Below are 21,928 nucleotides of genomic sequence, written 5' to 3'. Positions count from 1 at the left end.
TACAAAATTCGAGAGGTGCACAACCTCGCAAATCGACAGCACGCGACGCCCTCGCCCACGGGCGGAGCCACTGCGATTACGTCATTTTCGCAGAGTGGACCCTCGCCGCTTGTGTGCACTGCAGTGACTTCGCGGGCTACCGTTGCATTGTGGGGAATGTAGTGTTTGTGCGTGCAAAACACCAGCGGGCGGCTGTGGTCTGCGGGCCAGTTCTAATAGTAATTAAATATCATCCAGGGGGCCATAGATAATCAATTCGAGGGCCGGGTCTGGCCCGCGGGCCTTGACTTTGACATATGTGGTCTAGGGTATTACACGTCTCCGCTCTAAAGCCATTCCATGAGGGTCCCTTGGATGACGTGGAGGTCCGGGCCCCGCCTTCTCCCCTGCAGCTGTCAGGAGGTCCGGCCTACCATGTTCATCAGCTGCTGGACTCCAGGCGCAGGGGAGGTAAGGTCCAGTACCTGGTGGACTGGGTGGGCTACGGTCCTGAAGAGCGCTCGTGGGTGCCGGCCTCTTGAGTGCTGGACCCCTCCCTTATTGCCTCCTTCCACCGGTAACATCCAGACTGTCTTGCTCCACGTCGGCCAGGGAGGCCTCGTGGTCATCGTCGGGAGAGGTCCTGTGGGGGGGCTCTGTCACGGTGAGGAGGCCGGGCCGCCACCAGAGGGCGCATGCACCCACTCACACACTCGCACAGCACACTCCCTCTAGCACTAAACCACTCCCTAGGTCCCAATCACCGCAATACTAACACCTGTGTCTTATTTCGTGGTTCACCTTTTTAAGCTCACAGGTTGCGCTGTTCAGTGCTGCACATTCATCCGAGAAAACTGCTCATCACTGGACCTGCTCTTGTTAGTTCGTGTTCTAAGGACCTGCTAAGTCTGTTTCTTTTATTTGTACCTCTGCCTTTGGCTGGTAGCTTTTGTTCAGTATTCACTTATGGAAAATAAAGAGCACAACGTACAACCTCCACCTCCGGCCGCCTCTATCCCCGCATTACACAGACATTCCTAGCTTCCAATTTTGAATTTACTGGCAGACTCCATTGAACATTCATTCACTACAACAGCTAATAACTATTATCCATTCTACTTTTCTAAAATTCAATTTGGGTCAGCTCTATGACAGAGTTCGCTTAATTAGTGAAGGGAGTAGACAAAGTCCGTCTGCTGAACACAACATCATCCAAAGTGTACCCTATTGCGAGATAAATCAAATTTTAAATGCTTGGCGTGTTTGCTATGGCTGTTGGCAACACTTTGCAAATAAGTGACGGAGAGCTCTGCCTGATATGGAGGTGTGGTAATGTGGAACAGGTGTGCTCTAGTTATCAGTGGAGGGGGATCTGGTAAGTTGGTGCTGGGGATTCAATTGGTGCTGCATGACAATGATAAATGAAACCATTAATGATAGATTTAATGTACTCTGTCTAGCAAAAACTTGGTTGAGGCCAAATTGATTTACTTGCTTTAAATGAAGTGAATACTTGTGACTACACCTACAATGGTTACAGAAAGTATTCAGACCCCTTTACATTTTCACTCCTTGTTTCATTGCAGCTATTTGCTAAAATCAAAAAGGTTTATTGTATTTCTCACAGAGGTGGCAATTCCAGGTTCAGAAAGTAAAAGTCCTCACCAGGATTTTGCTCAAGCTTGCTAGATTTTCTAATTAGTGCAATCCAGATAAAATTAGTGGAATCAACACAATCCAGGAAGCCTGAGCAAAATCCTGGTGAGGACTTTTACTTTCTGAACCTGGAATGCCCACCTCTGATCTCTCATTAATAAATGTATTTAAAAAAAAAAACTGAAATATCACATAGGATCGATCACAAGATCCTATCAACATGCAAGAAAATCTAATGAGAATTAAAGGACATTTAAACCTCTCCTGGTTTAACACTGCTATTATATGCATATGCGATCACGTGTCTGTTGATCCATTATTTGGCATACAAATAACTCCTATTGGGCTCTGGGTGGTGAGCATTGTGAGGAAACAAACAAAAAAAAAAAAAAAACAGCAACATAGAAAAGGGTTGCTTTAACTTATACAAAAAAATAAATAAAGGAATAACAAAAAACTTTTCTCTAACTGCCTATACAATTCACAAAGACAAAACTATATGAGATCCAAAATCGTAAGTAACATAAGCAGAGTTTAGACACAAAATGGCAACAAACACTCACAATCACAGTCTTAACACAGTGCAGATCAAGCTCTGTTTGCTTCTCTGGCGACTTCCTTATATTTATGGACCAGGTTAAACGGCCAAAACGTGATAGTACGACGTGAATGAAGAAAACACAATTGAAGAGGAGGGGGGGACCAGACATACAAAGGGGAGGAGTCACAGCCTGCAACAGCTAATAACTATTATCCATTCTACTTTTTAAAAATTCAATTTGGGTCAGCTCTATGACAGAGTTCGCTTAATTAGTGAAGGGAGTAGACAAAGTCCGTCTGCTGAACACAACATCATCCAAAGTGTACCCTATTGCGAGATAAATCAAATTTTAAATGCTTGGCGTGTTTGCTATGGCTGTTGGCAACACTTTGCAAATAAGTGACGCAGAGCTCTGCCTGATATGGAGGTGTGGTAATGTGGAACAGGTGTGCTCTAGTTATCAGTGGAGGGGGATCTGGTAAGTTGGTGCTGGGGATTCAATTGGTGCTGCATGACAATGATAAATGAAACCATTAATGATAGATTTAATGTACTCTGTCTAGCAAAAACTTGGATGAGGCCAAATTGATTTACTTGCTTTAAATGAAGTGAATACTTGTGACTACACCTACAATGGTTACAGAAAGTATTCAGACCCCTTTACATTTTTCACTCCTTGTTTCATTGCAGCTATTTGCTAAAATCAAAAAGGTTTATTGTATTTCTCACAGAGGTGGCAATTCCAGGTTCAGAAAGTAAAAGTCCTCACCAGGATTTTGCTCAAGCTTGCTAGATTTTCTAATTAGTGCAATCCAGATAAAATTAGTGGAATCAACACAATCCAGGAAGCCTGAGCAAAATCCTGGTGAGGACTTTTACTTTCTGAACCTGGAATGCCCACCTCTGATCTCTCATTAATAAATGTATTTAAAAAGAAAAACTGAAATATCACATAGGATCACAAGATCCTATTGACATGCAAGAAAATCTTATGAGAATTAAAGGACATTTAAACCTCTCCTGGTTTAACACTGCTATTATATGCATATGCGATCACGTGTCTGTTGATCCATTATTTGGCATACAAATAACTCCTATTGGGCTCTGGGTGGTGAGCATTGTGAGGAAACAAACAAAAAAAAAAAAAAAACAGCAACATAGAAAAGGGTTGCTTTAACTTATACAAAAAAATAAATAAAGGAATAACAAAAAACTTTTCTCTAACTGCCTATACAATTCACAAAGACAAAACTATATGAGATCCAAAATCGTAAGTAACATAAGCAGAGTTTAGACACAAAATGGCAACAAACACTCACAATCACAGTCTTAACACAGTGCAGATCAAGCTCTGTTCGCATCTCTGGCGACTTCCTTATATTTATGGACCAAGTTAAACGGCCAAAACGTGATAGTACGACGTGAATGAAGAAAACGCAATTGAAGAGGAGGGGGGGACCAGACATACAAAGGGGACGAGCCACAGCCTGCAACACACAGACACAATATACACTCGAAACATACAACAACCATAAATACAAAAACCACACAGGGTTATAACACCCCCTTATGAATACAGGAGCCCAGAAAGGCCATGAGGTTTTTTGTACAGTTATATCTCCACAAATGAAAGCATGCATTTGTTTTCCTTATGGTCTAAATATCCATTTGTACTTTGCTCCACCTTGTGGCAAGTTATAGTTGTCTGTTTTCTTGTTGACTGTTGCTATACAGGAAATAGTATTTCTTTCATCCTCTATTTGGATGTCATCCCTTGTGTGTTTCTACCATAATGTTCTGTTCGGTTGTAAATCTGTATCAGTATTGTGGAATTTTTGTGCATTTCAGAAAGTTTATTAATAAAGTCAGATGATTGTGCTAGCCAGCTAAATACAATTTCATACTAATTCACGAATCTGGATTATACTGTTGTGATTCCTCCATGTATATGTCTTTGGGTTTTTTGGCAATAGTAACATTTAAAGCATGCGTGTATATACAGACTACAGTCTGTTAATGTTCTGCAATATTAGCACCTATTCCAAGTCAACCAAATTTCACCTGTTCCAAATCAACCTGTGGACACAGACAAAATAGAGTCATGTTTGAAAAAATCTCTAGAGTCATATAATTTCTAATGTGAATAGATGACAGTCCAGATATTTATTACATGCATAGTCTTTAGTAGGACTCCCACACATCAGTCAGAATGGACATGAACTAAACTGGGGAAATCTGGGAAGATTCAGCATGTGCTCAATGAAGATGACAAACATATTATTTATGCATATACTGTATATAATATAATCGATTATATGAACATATATTTTATTATAAGCTAGAATTGGTTGTGACATGACTAAAAACGCACACACAAATCACCCATTAATAAATTCAATATGGATTTTTAAATGAAGTCTGCAGAAAGTCTCCAGAGAGATACGTGGCTCTGTCCATTGTGTCCCTCTCTGCTCTCCCAATGGCTGACTCCCTAGTGTCTAGAGCTGCATGTCGTAATACATTCAAGCTATCTGGACACTCTGGATCCGGTAGACCTTATTCTGTGTACTCATTAAAAATACAGTTGAAAATTGTCAAGTGATTCAAATGTACTGCAAAGCTCTAAAGACTTCCATAGCCAGCACAATCGTTCTGCTTCCCAAAAGTACATTTCACATAAAATCGGGTATAGCTGGTATTTCAGAACTTCCCAAACTCTTCCAAGTGTCTCAAATTCTTGAATATAATTTAGCTTACTTAAAATAAATGATCAATAAAATCTTTTCTCATCTTGAGATAATAAGATTTTTCTTGTGATCTAAAGATGAAACACTATAGAAAATAATAAAAAGCCATTTTTTTGGAGTTGATACATGATGGTTGAGATTACTTGCAGACTTATTGACTTATTGTACTGTAACGTGCAGATATAATGTGACGGGGTATAGAGGCGGCCGGAGGCACTGGTTGTATGTCAGGAGTTATATTATCCATGATACAAAAACAAAGGAGCATGCAAAAGCAAGGCAAACAAAACGTACAGCTCACAAAGAGCAGATAAACAAGCTTAGAGCAGCAAGCTGAGACACTTCGTCTTTGCAGAACGTCTGGGACATTGAAGTCCTCCAAGGAATGTGCAGCACTGGACTGCACGACCTGTGGACATAAAAAGGGGTGCAAACTGATGGTGAACAGGTGTCAGTAATTAGGTGAGTCGGACCGGGGGAAGAGGCTTGGTGCAAGGGGGCGTGTGCGTAGTGTGTGAGCGTGTGAGTGCAGGCGCCCTCTGGTGGCCTCCTGGCCGACCCACCGTGACATATAATGAAAAGTTAGAACCATCGGGTTAATGTTTTGGTTGGGGCTCGTTTTCCGAGCACGTTCACATTCTGCCCTCCGGCTGTCTTCTGATCATACACACGTTCCAGACATTCTACACGGTCACTAAAGACAGCCTGGAAGGGGCAGAAAGACGTCATGTGGTACAATGATTCTCATGGGACACATTATATTAGTCATAAAATTATTATTACATAACCCTTGCCTTCAATTAATATTGAAAGTGCTGCCAAAACGAATTAAACATGGAACTGTTACTTCAGTATGTGGATTTTAAAAACTACTATGAATAGATTAGTTATGCCTGATTAAAATAAATTTCCTCACAGTGGTAAAAATTTATGTGATGTCTTAATGTGGGACACTGAACACTCAGTCTCTACAGTATGTCACTTAGCTATGGCCTGTATGGTTGATTTGTTCTCAACCATGATCTATGAGCTTAGTGAAAAGAAAGCCAAATGGAGAAATACATTATATTCCAGTCACATCACCCTGTCAAATGAAGAATAATCAGTCCAGACTGATTCAATCAAGCCAGAGAAGAACCCACTCTGTTGTCTTGGTGATGACCTGGTCTGTCTATTAGAAAACAAAAATGTGGCAGAGAGAAAATGCTGAGAAACAATTGCTGCAAACCTTGCTTAGCCCTTATTTGGTAGTGAACAATAAAATTCAGGTATATTCAGGTATAAGTAATTGTATAATTCAAAGAAATAACTCCAGCAGAAATAAGAGAGGAACAGAGGTCAAGTGGATTTGGTCATGAAACATTGATTTACATACAGAGTTGCAGTGACTTGCTACACAACTAACAGTAGACTCACCATAGGAAATATTATTTTTCTAATAGCCCTTGTTTATAGGCAAGTGATTGAACATGAAAGTGCAGAGCAGACCAAATGCTGTCATCAACTAAAAACACACCAGTCACGTTAGGCACTGAATGTATCCTTTCCTCATAAATATACTTCAGTATGAAAAGTATTTTAATAAAGAAATATTTAGGAGCAATACCATCACAAATACACTTAATTATATGTAAGTACCTATGTAAAAATACATTTACAGCATTTCCTCTTATTCAATGACTCATCAGTGTCCCAGGGTGTGTGTGGTTATGTATTGTGACAGGCTACAGGTACCTTTTGACTCTGAAATTATCTTCACTGTTGCCTGCATCTTTCTCTACCTGTTTTACCAGGTGAGCTACAACTGATTTGCTGTGCATGGCATCTGTGGATGTACTTGGAATAAAATAGAAATTCAGCAATCAGAACATGCACCTACAGTCTTAGACCAGAAGGGAGTGCTGTTGGGCCACCATGAAAGCCACATGCTTCAGAAAGAACTCTAAACAGTTTTATTCCATAACATATAGTACACAAGAAAGGGAATTGGGGAAAACTTTGATGTGCTGAATGGAATTTAAAATTATGTGAAGTTATCTCTGTCCACTCTGTCCAGTTTTTTTTTTTTACTTATAGTTTAGAACATAAGCCTCACCTCTTTATGTAACTAAAGATATACTCACCAGATCAGGCATTACTGTTTCACTGCACCCACAGTCAACACAATGCTGAGCTGTTGTGTACTGAATATATACTGTTGTCAGACAAGACACCTGTTGGAGAGCAGCTTTGTGTATAAAGATTCATGTGCTGCATTTCTGTGTGTGTGTGTGTGTGTGTGTGTGTACTGCTCACTGCTCATAGCAGCCTATCGTATTAGGATCAAAGGTCTGTGATATAGTCTGTGTAGGAACCGTGGAAGCAGGGTGGTTTACATGCTGAGCTTCCAGTGTGATGGGGCAGCAGGGCTATCAAGGTGATCGGGGTGATGAACCACCCCTGGTGGACACTACAGGAGAATAGGACCTTCTAGACTCTAAAATCTAGAGGAACCCAAGTGCAGAGCAGGTGGTACAAGGAAGGAGTGGTGAAAAATGGCAAACAAAAGGGGAGAGCTGGGCACCAACTGGACCAAGGGTCACTTGACTAGCTCTCTCCAGGGACTGAACCAGGGTCCTCACCACCAGCATGGGATAGACAGATCACACAATTGGTAGAGAGACAACTGACAGGGCAGTCATGGCCTGGTGGTTAGGGAACTGGTCTTCTGACCGGAGGGTCGTGGGTTCGATTCCCAGACCTGAGGCCATGACTGAGGTGCCCCTGAGCAAGGCCCATAACCCTCAATTGCTCACTTGTATAAAAATTAGATAAAATGTAAGTCGCTCTAGATAAGGGCGTCTGCCAAATGCCATAAAAATGTAAATGTAAAAAAATGGAACTCTCCCCAGAAAAAAAAATAAAATAAACTGGAGAACTGGAGAATCACTCAGAGGACAGGTCAAGCCAACAGATAAACTGTCTAAGATGATACCAGCTACCAGCAAGCTTAGTGCACGTGTCATACACAAATCTTCACAAAGAATGGCCACAAAGCTTCTTATATAGAGTGGGACCACCTGATGGATATCAGGCTCAGGCTCCCTCTAGCGGCTGCTAATCTGCATTTCGAGCCACCCATTACAGCCAGTCTGTTAGGTCCACCTACCCAAACAGCTACTTATGGTCTATCATTATTTTTTTCCTGTGCTCTGTGCAAGTTAACTGATGGATGGTAACTTGTCTCGTTTTCTGTATAAGTGACCCACCCACTAGTGGCTTTTCATTTGACCCCCCTTTTATTTTGCAAATATATAAATGCAAATATTTATCAATGTATGGTATATTCATAAGAGTATTTGCATAAAATATTTATTCAAATGCATTCATGAATGTATATTTAAAGCTAATTTCATAACAACAGTCCTTTGGTCAAAAGGGGATCTGGTCATCCATCCAAACAAAAAGCAGGAAGACAGAGTTCATGGAAGAACTCCAGCAGTTCAGCTAAATACAGTTGTGGTACAAACGCAGTGCCATAACATCCACCAGTCCTCCATACACACATCATACACACTCACATATAAAAACGGCAGTAAAGTTACATCAACGTACATTAGGTTTCCAAAGAAACAGGACATGTCAGAGTGTCGTCCTTCATCAGCCATGCAAGCAGATCGCTACATAAACAAACTACAATAAATAAAATATTTTGTTTCTTTGGCAGTATCATTTTTGTGATACGTTTGGTATAACATAAAATATGCGCCAGTTGCTAGACCTGTTTTAGTCGTTAGATCAAAACTGTGTTAATCTTAAACACAGAGATTACACCATTCACATCTTTCTGACCTTAGCTCCAATGTGATTCCATCAGACAGGCAAATCATAAGCTCTGAATTACTGACCAGACTGGAGACACAGATGTTCACACAAGTAATATTGTTAGACATACTACGACACACATTGTTGTGGTCATCAGTTCCATCACTGAATCTTCTCTGAACCCCTTGACACAGAAGCGATGACACACCAAATATCTACCAGATGCTCTCATTCACTCCACTTCCTTTTATACATCTACTAGGGTGACAGTTCGTTTCCGAGCATTTAGTTGACACTGTTGTCCCTTGATGAAGAAACATACGTTGTGCCACTTAACAAGTAATTCAAAGGCTTTTCAGAAACCCGGCAAACATCGGGGTTCTTCAGACTTGAAGAAGAGCAAATAGGCCATCGTGTCTGAATAATTGCAGAATGAGAGATGATAAGCTAGACTGATGGAACTGAATGAGCAGCAAGACGAGGTTGCCCATTTCAATTATGTACATTAGTTATAGATGAGCAACCTTTAGGGAATGACCCATACAGGAGACATTTGCAGAATTAATATAGTGTGGAAAGCCATTTTCTTGTACATAATTGCACCTTAATTATCCATTAGTTATTGAATTAGCCTTTTGTCTGTTTGTCTTGGACAAAGACTTGGCAGACCAGTCACCTACTTAGCTATGAGAGCTCCTAACTGCAACATAAATTACAAGAGAACCATCAGTTTATAATTAAACTCAAAATTGCTACAAGGCACCTATTAGCTTATCCTGTCTACTGAACATAGACTACAATCCTCAAAGCTGCTTTATAAAGTCACTGGAAACAATGCAAATATTCTGGTACTCTAATTATTAAGGATTATTTCTTCCTGTTCTACATATTTACATTAGGCACAGTAATGATTTATAGACCTACAGATTTTTTAAGTAAAAAAAACACTAATACCATTCATGAGATTCTACCATTTATTACACACGAAGACATCCTTAAATAAAACCGCTTCACTCACCAGTTCTTGCATAGATATATTACAATACCAATTTAAAAAAGAATTACGAAACAAACCAGTAACAAAAATAAACTCTTCGTTTTTTCTTAATAAAGAACAGTGTCATACTAACATCATATAATACAAATAATATTTGGGAATGCTTTTTACAGCAAAAAAAGCACAAATAAAAATGTGAATGCAGCTGCAGAGATTGAATGCAGAAAGTGAGAGTTATTGGGATAGCACATGGTGGCATATCGAGAAGCAGAAGAGCTTTGAAGGATTTACAGGAAGAGCTTGCCTAACGTAAACAAATACGAAAGTCATCCTCAGTGCAACATATATTATGTCTCATTTTACAATCAGCAGGACTGTTTGTATCACCTCATCCAATTAAAACCTACAGTGCAACCACCTAATGATCAGTAGCTTAGCAGCTATGTCCGGAAATAGACCAAGATTTCTTTTGACGAGGGATAACCCAAATTGATATTTGTTTGGTTGCCTGGATAATGCAAAGAATTGAAAACAACCCAAACTTAGGACCACTATTGCTCTCTGAGAGACACAACACACAGACATTTAAGGACATTGCAGAGATTACCATGAAAACAAATGAGTTTTGCCTGGCACGGGGTATTGGGGCGTTCTCATTGTTTTCCATGCTTCTACTAGACTTGAGTATCTATGAAAGCAAGAGTCTGAGGACAGTGCTGAGCCTCGTCATTGTGACCAAAGGTAATGAGACAGAAGCAAGCTCCAAATGAAGATCTGCCTATGTGTCGAGTCCCTGACTCAAAATATCAAGTCTCTGAAATCTTGTGTAACTCGGATTTGCATTAAATTAGGACTTCCTGCGTTAGTTGTGTATTGTTTTGTTTAGTTGTTTCCCAAACATAGGCATTAAACATTTCAAAGCACTATAATGCATGATCAAAACACATGACCTGTACAAATACGGAGTAAACCTGGAAACCTTGTGTGTGGCTGCAGAGTCCCATGTTAGTTGGGTTTGCACTTCAGGACAGAGCATCCATGAGTTGAGTCTGCACTTCAGAACAGAGCATCTGTGTCCGGCTTCAAGATGTTCTGATTCTGCTCCAACATTGGAAAGCGGCCAGCTGAGTAATTGCATTTGTAGCTGGACTACGAAGAAACTCAACTATAAAAAGAAGAATTCAGAAGCTGAATGCGTTCTGTCCTACATTTAATGCAGTCTCTTGAAAGAGGGTAATGTGTGGTACACTGCATTGGGATGACCTTGGGTCGTATTTTCCTTGGAGCTGTTGTTGCCTGGGGAATGAGGGCTGGTAAGATGACACCTGGCTACATGGGTGAAATCGGCGGTGTGAGTAGACCTACCCACTCAGCATAACTTCAGCGTGACAAACCCCGCCCCTCCCGCCGGAGTGACCGTAGACCGTTCCACCTCATTGAGGGCCTGACCAAGGCATCATTTGCCAGAAGAACCCAACTCCTGCCTTGTTACCAGCACAGTCCCGCTGTCAGATGGCTCCCATATTAGTTGGAGTCAGGCGAGCGAACGAAAAGGGCACAGTGCATGATGCTAACAGATGACCAGACAGCAGGAGCCTGTGCCTAAATATCACACACTGGTGTGGTGCCTTCTCTGTTTAGGAAGTTGGCAAGTTGGTGGAAGTTTCTTGTTTGGTACTATGAGTGTGTTTTCAAATATAAATAATAATAATAAATAATAACAATAAATAAATAAAATGTAGGATAAAATCCAACAATTAATCTGTTCACTCAAAACAAATGTTATGGATTCACTTTCAAACCTTTTTAAACCAGACGTTCAACAAATCACTAATCAAACCTGATTTAGATATACCTTACACAATGGCTAGAATAATTCCTTGTCATCTCTCTGTTTTATAGGTGCAAAAACTGCACTGCTAAGGTTTGTGTTGAATTGTGTGTTATAACACACTCGTCTGGCTGACACAGACACTGGCACATGTCCTGAACACATGTGGATGCCCTCTCGGTTGCCCATCTTGATTGTACATTGTACCTAAAACCTTAAAATTCACATTTTCATACATTGTCTAATTACAGATGATAATGTATACTCAGTTTTGAAGAGTCAAAAAAGAACCTGTGTAGTGTTGAAGCTTGACTTGTTAGATATGTCATATCAAAGACCTAGAACACAACCAGACAGTTGACGTTTATAACAGTGTATTACAAAACCTTTCAGGACAGATCAACGTTTAAGGTAATCTGCCAAAATAGATCTCACATAAGCATTCAGAAAGGCTTATGTCTTACATTCCTCATTAATGTCTCGTAAAGCCCAAATGATAACCACTTGTCCTCACGAAACAGGCAATGGAATTAATGATCATATCGCGAAATGATTTTGCAACATTTACAAAATGCAGATTTCTCACTTCAGCAGTGTCATTGGGATGTGCAGTACTCACAAACAAAAAAAGACATTTTAAAGCCCACTGACAAAACAATGCTGCTTTTAATCAGCGCATGCGAGTCTTTGACAGCCTGATGAAAGATCTCAAGCTTCTTTTAAAATAAATAAATAAAAGTGCCACAGAATTCTCAAGAGGTGTGCAATAACAAATTTGCTTCTTTATCCTTGACAAGTAGGCTTTCACTCCAGAATCATGGCCCAGTGCAGAATCCTTAACTCTTTGTTGCTTTGTGCAAATGGCAACAGTTCTGTTCTTTGTGCACATCCACAAAAAAAAAGAAAGCAAAATCATTGACAGTTGTGAGATGCAGTCATATCTTGAAATTATATATTTTTATCATTATTACTATTAATAGATTTTTTTATGAAAAGTCTGAAAGTGTTTCTGCGCAGCTGTTGGTTTACAGGGAAAATACATTTACGACAGGGAAAGTCATCCATTTGTGAAGAACAGCAGAAGTTTATTGTTCCAATGTCTACGATGATCTTTTTAATTTGGGCTGAATAATATAACTGCTGACTAGATCCCATTGGGTGACCCTTCACCTTTCAAATTCAGACACTCCTTGATCCCAGCAATGGCTTCATGGCTTCAGGAGATCAAATTAATGAAAGAAATGCTCAGCTCATAAAGAGACTACTGTTACTGTACTATTCTGGCAGTCACTACTAAAATAATCCTTAGGACCACTGCATTTAAAGGAGGACCATTGTCCAAGGGCTCAGTTCATATTAGGACAGGAAAATACATTCCACACCATATGTGACCATGTACTAAATTCAGATGTAGGCTGCTGCCATGTTGGTTCATCACAAGCATATACTGTAGCACTTCAATGTTCAGTGTCTTCAGTGTTAATACTTGCTGCTGTAACATTTGGTATTTGGTGTCTGATCTGAAGGAAACCATATTTCATTATGGCAACTCTGACCAGCAATAAGTCTAAGCAATAAGTTGGATGTCCTTCTGTTCCAGATACCAGTTGGCTCTTATTTGACCAGACCAGTTCTCCATACAGGGACTGGTAGACCAAGGCAAGTAAACTTGAGTGCAAACCGTCAACCTGACTCGCACAGGATAGAGGCCACCTTGCCTCATCAAACCTGCTGTACCCATGTTTCGGCTGTATGCGTTCAGGTGCGACAGTTATCCAATCACTCCCTCTGCGTGAGTCCTTCAGAGTCGCCGTCTGGAGCGTCAGGGACAGACAGACCTGTGTGGTGTACGCCTTCTTCCCTTCCACCTACACTCACGCACCTTTCTCCCTTCCTCTCTCTCCATTCATCTCCTTTGCTTTCTTGCCAACTCCTCCCCTTTAAACATGCCTTTAAATATGCCTTTTCATGTGCAGTGCCAAGTGATCCGACCGTGAGAAGCACCTGGAAAAGAAAAAAATAAATGTTTGTGATGATCACAGTCTCTTTGTAATGGTATTTGCCAAAACATTAAAAAAATAGCTCATACATTTGTTGACATAAATAATGGTACTAATGTTGATTAATATATTAAACATCATGGCTAACTGTTAGCATTTCTGCGTGAGGTAGTGTATTCTGATTAGTTATGTAAAACCTAAAGTCCCATGCCCCAGTACCACAGGATTGATTGTCTTTCTTCATTCATCCATGCATTCAGTTGATGACAGCAAGGTTACAGTGCAGGGTAAAAGAGTTGTTGGAGTTGTCCTCATTTGTTTATTATTTATTAAATTTTGGCAGGATTTGACAGATGGTAACTCAGCCTGCTGCCAGCAGGCACCATACCAGCTGGTCCAGATCCACTCCCCTCCCCTACAGACACTCCTCCTCCTGTGGGGGTCCGGACACGGGCAGGACGGATTATGGCACGGCCTGAAGGCCTTTCTACAGGTTGGGGATCTCATTGTGCTGTATTTAAGTTTCATTTCAGACAGGGAGCCCCTCACACACACACACACACACACACACACACACACACACACACACACACACACACACACACACACACACACACACACACACACACACACACACACTCGCACCACTACATACAACATATTTTGATGGTAATAGGGGCCTCCATTGTTAGAGACACAGTGGATTCCCAAAGGTGTTTGAAAATGTTAAGTAGGCAGAGAAAACCACTCTGGAGCTAAAACACATGAAGATTTTAAATCAAACAAGAATGAGATGAGATTTTTTATTTTATTTGGACCTTCTGATTAATATCAATGGCATTACACCAAACTGATAAAATGCTCCAAAACAAGATCAGATTATACACTGAAATTACCTTTTAAACTTAACTGAAGCTGCCATAAAACACTGTTTGTGCCATTTTATGTTAATATGCCTATACATGTATATCAGTAAAACTAATGTGAAAATGGTGTATCTGTGTTCTGCTGAGAAGTCATTACAGTTACTTGTGTTTACACTGTTGTTATACCTCACCTTGGAATTATGATTAACAGTACAAAATAATGGTCTGACTTTTATGTAGGCTGTGCTTGCTTATGTTATTGTGGTCAGATGCTTCACTTCAAAGATATGATAAAATCAAGATATGAACTGAATTTTCAAAATAAGGAGAATTCTTTTTTTCTGTTACCTTACAGTGCTATAGGAGGGGGCGCTGTATTAAACTAGTGTTTACATCTCCCCTGACACAGTCTGGAGAGTCATGTCCTTTGTGTCACATAATGCTACACATAATGTCCGGCTAGGAGGAGAGTGTAAAATGTCCTGTTCTGTATAGTTTACCTAACGGAGGCCCACGATTAGCTGCCATTGCTAGACATCAGCAGGGGGAAGATTAAGTCTTTCTTCCTAGCCAGTGAGAGCACGGACACTTATGCTCTTGTAAACTCATGGTGACGGATGCAGCCTATCGCTGAGGCCAGATAAATATCAGCTGCTTCCTTACACAACGCCCTACACCCTTGTGCTTGATTGCATTACATTGTGCTTTCATCAGGCCATCGATGTCAATGAAATCTTAAGCTTCTTTACATGCTCACTATTTATTAGGCGTTCTTAATCAGAGCAACTTATGTTCATCAGTAGACAGCATGTAAGCCATGAGAATAGAATCTGTGACCTTGGCGTTGACCACACCATGCTCTACCAGGAACACATGTAGCTTCATACACACATCTGTATACACACACGCACACACACACACTGTCTACATAATGCGAAACTGAAAATATAGATGCCATTGCCGACTAACAGACCTACGTGCAAACGCTTTCATATGAGACGTGAAATGACACGTTCAGTGTATGATCATGGCATGGAGATGAGCTCAGGGCTGTGGGGTATGACTCACCTGTCGCAGTGGGCACATTTGAAGGGCTTGGCACCGGTGTGCTTGCGATAGTGTCTCGTCAACTCGTCGCTCCGCGCGAACCGCCACTCACAGCCTTCCCATGAGCACTTGTAAGGCTTCTCACCTGAGACATACACACATGCATGCCAGATTATAACACACACACACACACACACACACACACACACACACACACATACACACACACACACACACACAAATCCGTGCTCAAGGGAAATCGGCGGCAGGTAGCTCTCTAATTCATCTGTGTTCGAGTTGGTAAGCCAGTGTGAGGGCGCAGCGACAAAATTGGAGTTCATGAAATACATGACTGTCATTAAGCAACACAGCTGTCATGTCAAATGAACTCATGTACAGCGAGGTAAAGCAAAGCAATCTCTGATGGTTCATCAGAATGCTGTTGGGGGGAGCTTGGGTTGGGTTGCTAGCTTTGAATTCTGAGCACATTTCTGTCCATTCTGTCCATATATGTGTGTTTGTTTACAGCAACTTGTGTATCTGTTTAACAGAGTGTAACGTATTAATGGGTCAGGCGCAGAGTTTATTTGGATGTGTGACAGAGGCGATCATTATCACAGTAATGATGCTTAATGGTGAGGAACTTCATATTTACTGTCAGCCTGCCTCCTCTGTTCTCACCGTTCCCCACACCCACAAATCTTCCCAACAAGACTGCCTCGACCCAGTGGAGATGTACACTTTAAAGCCACCACATGGGCAGCTAATCGCTGAATCTTGGTGAATGGGTGTCAGGCTTTTCCTCTATGGCCACCACATTAAGCTAGTGAAGTCCATCAGAGAGTGTCGTACCATTGGAAAATAAGGATCCACCTCTGGTTCTGGATACCTTATGCCTGGCACAGTTTATATCTAACCCAATCTAACACACACAGTCCTATTAATTAAGATCTTCAAAAGCATCTGAGGAGTAGGGCCAGACGTGTAGGACAGGGCTCTTGACTCCTGACCTGGAGATACATGGAAATTTATCTCCCTGTCATGATGACACTTACATGGTCTTCACACTCATCTACACAACTGCTACGCAGCATGCAGCTTTATCTCAGTTTCTGCCAACAGCCATGTCGCCCCATCCCTGTCTCCTACATTGCTGTGGGTCATGTATGTCACAATCTGCTCTCCTGATGCCTACAGCCATTGCCCTCTAGCCCTCTGGTCTAGGATTTCACCAATGTGCATGGCCCAGTACCCTGTCATGAATGTCCCCTTTGTTTTGGACCTGGTTCCTGGTCCCTCACCAGTGCTGTGCCCACCAGGGTTAGCCCAAGTAGTCATGTTGGTGGGTCTGCTTGTGGACCACCGCAGGTCTCCAGTGCAGGAGCTTCACTCACATAGAGACAGTACCTGGTGGGCATGATGTCTGTAGGGATTTATGGAGGGAGGGTCTACCATATGCCCAAGAGGAACACAGTCACAAGGTGACTGGAACACCAATCAGTGTTCAACAAACTCAGACTGGGTCAAAAGAAAGAGAAAGAGAATCAGTAGTGGTAGCCAGAACAGGCAAGATGATGGAGATACAGAGGCTGGACAAACAGATCACTGGGGTTGACCCTGCAAGTGACCCTGCAATTGACCCTGGGGTTCAGGTAAACCAAGACCAGTCTCTCCTTAAAGAGCAATTGTGACAGATATCATAGTAACCCAGAGGCCCCCACAATAGGTGCCTATTTGCCAAAATCCTGAAGAAAAAACATGCAGCTCTCAGATGTATTGTGCAAAATGTAAACAATTTATGTTTTATGTAAACAGCACACACAGTACATCTCTATATTTTTGCCACTAATATTATGATTTTTTTTTCAAAACAGTAGTTACTGTAATATTGTAATTATGCATAAAGATATTTATCTTCATAGAATACACTGCTATGCAGTTAGAATGCTTAATGATTGAATGACTATAGCATAACAGAGTTATTCAGAGAGATATGTCAATTTGTGTGTGTGTGTGTGTGTGTGTGTGTGTGTGTGTGTGTGTGTGTGCGCGCATGTGTGTGTGTGTGTGTGGTTGTATGTGCATGCATGCACTTATTTATTTATTTATGTGCATTTATTTAAAATACTGCATCCCCTCAACTGTAGAAAAATAATACAAAAAAATTACAAAACTTTTAATGAACTTAATCATGTTGATCATAATCCTCATATTCTGTACTAAAGCCACATTGTACAGTGTGTTTCTGAAATGATATTTGAATGTATTGCAGATACACACAGACAAACACATGCAGATTTAGACCTGCAGCTACCGTGTTCACAACACCAAGCAATTATAAGTCAGGGAGGCATGGATGCTAGACTCAGTCACCTAGCAACCAGGCGCCAGGCGGGAGCGTATGATGAGAGTGCAGCCGGTTGAGTCTAGAATCAGCCAATTATGGCTTGTGCTGCCAAGGCAGGATGCAGTTGCCTGGCAACCAAATTGGTGCATAGTGTGTGTGTCTAAGTGTGTGTGTGTATTTGCAAGGACAGTAGTGTACGAAGGACGCTAGCAGTGTAAGGTGACATCCATGCCAAGAACAAGCAACCATACCCCCAATTACAGCCTACTGTTAAGCGAAGATGCACAGGTTGCTTGGCAACAGACCCTGACCCAACAACCCCCCCTACTCAATCTCGCACACACACACACAGACATAGACACAGACACAGACACACACACACACACACACACACACACACACACACACACACACACACACACACACACACACACACACACACACACACACGTATTCAGCAGTCTTACAGGTGCCTGAGCCACACTTAATTACATTTTCCCAGTTAAACTGAAGATAGGCATAGCGGTGATCATTTCACTCCTGTCTTCTCTATCAAAGCTCTCTGTGTCTTTCTATCAAAGCTCTCTGTTTCTCTCAGTTCACATTTTGTTAAAATGTGCCTGGAACCCAGAGACTGAGTAGAAAAAGTCTCACCTATCCCCCAAACCCTCCACCCCATCCCTGACTCCATCTCACACTCTCACATCTCTCTCAATCTTAGACTCACATCTATCTCCATCTCACTCTCACACTCTCATATCTCCCTCTCTATTTCATGCTCACATCTCTCACCATCTCGCTCTCACATCTCTCTCTCTCAATCTCAGACTCACATCTCTCTCCATCTCACTCTCACACTGTCTCTATCTCAGACTCACATCTCTCTCCACCTCACTCTAACACACTCTCATATCTCTCTCCCTATCTCACTCTCACACCCTCACCTCTGTCTCTCCATCTCACTACACAGTCGCACATCTCTCTCCATCTCACTCACACCTCTTTTTCTCAATCTCACTCTCATACACTCTCAGCTCTATCCATCTTACTCACACATGGTCTCTCTCTCTCAGACTTTGCTCTGTTACCATCAACTTTCTCTTGTCTTATGAAAATAATTAGACATTCCCTGTCTTAAAATTAGGTACTCGACTTGTATTTCATTAAACACTCCATTAAATACAGAAATGCAACTGTGGAATACCTACCTCCAAGGACGTTTCAGCTTATATAGCTTCAGCAATTAGCGTTTGTGACTAGTGAATGTCTGTAAACTACTGATGGTAGAACTTCAGTCTGCACCTCTTTACATACAATATGAGACATTGGTGCACAGAACATCTCAGAGATTTGGTGAATCAGGGACTACTAGACACGCAGAAACTCACAATCACACACCCACACACACCCACACACACACAAACACACACCCCCCCACACACACACATACACACACGTCTCACTCCACCCTGCCCATCCATCACAGAGCACTTACTCACACGGCAGACAGAACTTTGACGGCAGACTGAGCGTTGCTGGATCGAGATTGAACACACGAGAGAGTTACGGCCTGTGCCGGAAGGTTCTGACAGAGTGATGCCGCAACCTTGAGGAAACATTTGTGGCGGGAGGGGCAAGGCAAATCACCACGGTGATGCAAGAGCTGAGGTTTTAATTATTTGGCATTTTTTATTTATGGTTGGGGTTGTGGTTGTGATGTTTATCTCTTGTAAATGCGAAAACCCAGAACACTGCACAAAATAAAAATATCCTGAATGTTTGAGCACGATATTACTGCCCTCTTCATGAGATAGCATGTTATCATGTGAAATGATCTTTCCTATTAAAAATTAATTTAGTAAAAATGAAAATTTACTATCGCACATTCACCCTTTACCTAATCCAAAAACGTTTGAAGGAATTAAAATGATCTGTCAGTAAGATAAGATCATCTCACTTGATTAGATAATTTATAAAATGATTCAACATTTTGATTACTTCAAATTTATACGTTTGTAAACTTTAAGTTTATAAACTTCACGTTTATACACGTTTAACTGTAGATGGCAAAGTATGACCTTGTCATGAAAATGTTTGGCAAAAAATCTAATTTACTCAATTTACTCAATCAGGAGTATAGCATTCATGCAAATTGTATGTAAAAATCATCACACATGTGGCTCAAACCTCACTAAGTTCCTAACTTGTTAAAGTAATGTCAAAGTTAAGCAATCTACAGTAGACTTGCTTTTAGAATTTGTCACCCAAATCCCACCTTCTCACTGAGATACTTAACAACATTAGCCTTGTAGCTCCAGAGAGGAGCAAAACCTTTGGACTAATTGACTACATTTGGGGTAAGAGGAAAATCATTTGTATTTGCTTTACTGAACTAATCCTTTAGTGTGGACTGAACGTGGTCTGATTAACTAAATGTATCATTGTCAAAAGATCATTGTTACAGGTCTGTGTGAGCTTGAATCACTAATATTCCCACTAATGTTCTAAAGGCCTGAACAGTTAATTGTCAAGCTCAGAACAGCTTCTCCTGATTTGTAGTGTAGTGTGTACATACCTGTGTGTGTCCTTTGGTGTGCTTTCAGATGAGAGCTTTTGGTGTAAACTTTGCGACAGCCGTTGAACTGGCACCGATGGACCCTCTTCTTGTTCTCCGCTGAGTCGATCCCTCCTGCCGATCCTGCCTGCTCCCCGTCACTGTGTCCGCTCCCGTGGCTGCCTGCATGCTCAGGGGAGACAGGTCGAGCCACAGCTACTTTCCGGGCAACCAGCTTCAGTGTGAGTGTCCCATCAGGCGAGGCGCACAGGGTGTGGGTGGCCTTGACCAAATGCCGGCCCAGTTCTGGGGAGGAGGGCGGAGTCAGGGAGGTGACGGCATTCAGCTGTGCGGCATTGACCACAGCAGGGAGATCAGGGGCAGGTACAGGGGTGGATGATGAGGTCAGAGGTTCCCTCGGGGGACTGAGAAGGGGTGGTGGAGGACTCAGAGGGTCAGCAAGATTGGGCAGAAGGGGGTCCAGTACATCTTCTTCACTGTCTGTTTTGATGAAGCTTGGTGAGAGCAGGCAGTCGAGGTCGTCTTCGAAGAGGTCGGCGAGCCGCTTGGGTTCCGTCTGCAGATAGCGCTCAAGTTCCAGGCAGGTCTGGGGAAGGAGATGCACACCGTTTATTCACAAAACCACACTAGGTTCTGCTCCGTCCAGTACTTCCTCAATCGGACCTCGCAGTGCTATTTTTATTTCTTTCATAAATGCATGAACAGGAATTCAAAGAAATGCATTCTATTTCAAGATTAGGTTTAATCTATCTAGATTTAATACTAAAAGAACATTTGATGTCAGTCTATTTGTATTGCATGTGTTTTTCATACTCGCTGCTGCTAAAGACACTGAAGCATCTGCCCGGGGCACTGAATCAAATTCTTTCAATGCTTATGGATTAAGTATTGTTATGGCACTTGTATTGCAGGGATCAAATCAATTCACACTGTCTCCTGCAAGTAACTTACTTGTGGTTAAAAAAGGAGGGATGGACCCTAAACTTCATAGTGCACCCAGGCATGTAACTGTGTGATGAGGTAGGGTGACCAGATTTGGGTTTCTGAAAAGGAGCGGGGGGGGGTGTAGCGTGTTTTGACGTTGGATTGGCTACCTTGTATGACAATCAAAATACAACCGTTCATCCACTACTTTTTAATGTCATGCGATCTACCCACACTTCCTTCGCAAAATCCCGGACGATTTTGAAATTCCCCCCAGACATTTTTTTAGGTCTCAAAAGTAGGACATGTCCGGAAAAAAGAGGACGTCTGGTCACCCAGCACCCAGTTGCCAGCATCATATTTATGAGAATCTTGGTCAATCTAAAATTTTTCTCCACTATCAAAAAATATCCTGTATAATAGCCCAGTTTACAGGTCCAAATGGTTTGGGACTTTCAGAGATGTCCAACACAGTGCAAGGAAAAATGACCTATCAATCATCACACAATCTTAACTCTTACCCACTATTTTTGCGTGACTGAAATGACTGATCGTTTTTTTGTGTCCACTGTCATGACCCCTCTATTTCTCTTTTCTCTCTCTCTCTCTGTTTC

The 21,928-nt window shown here is 41.6% G+C and overlaps 1 protein-coding gene across 1 annotated transcript in view; it reads right to left on the bottom strand.

Annotated features, from left to right (window-relative positions):
* Positions 1–9,687: 9,687 nt before the first annotated feature.
* klf7a (Kruppel like factor 7a) overlaps positions 9,688–21,928 on the bottom strand; it is a 35,589-nt gene continuing 23,348 nt past the window's right edge. Inside the window, exons 2-4 of the mRNA XM_077023311.1 lie at positions 20,391–20,976; positions 15,490–15,613; positions 9,688–13,559 (exon numbers count right to left, since the gene is read on the bottom strand). Of these exons, the coding sequence (XP_076879426.1) occupies positions 13,508–13,559; positions 15,490–15,613; positions 20,391–20,976 (762 nt within the window). The 3' untranslated portion in view covers positions 9,688–13,507. The remainder of the gene's footprint in view (positions 13,560–15,489; positions 15,614–20,390; positions 20,977–21,928) is intronic.

The sequence above is a fragment of the Brachyhypopomus gauderio genome, chromosome 12 (genome assembly GCF_052324685.1).
Source record: "Brachyhypopomus gauderio isolate BG-103 chromosome 12, BGAUD_0.2, whole genome shotgun sequence".
In the NCBI taxonomy this organism is placed as follows: domain Eukaryota; kingdom Metazoa; phylum Chordata; class Actinopteri; order Gymnotiformes; family Hypopomidae; genus Brachyhypopomus; species Brachyhypopomus gauderio.
Note: the sequence above shows the minus strand (reverse complement) of the source record. Positions and strands in the feature narration are given on the sequence as shown.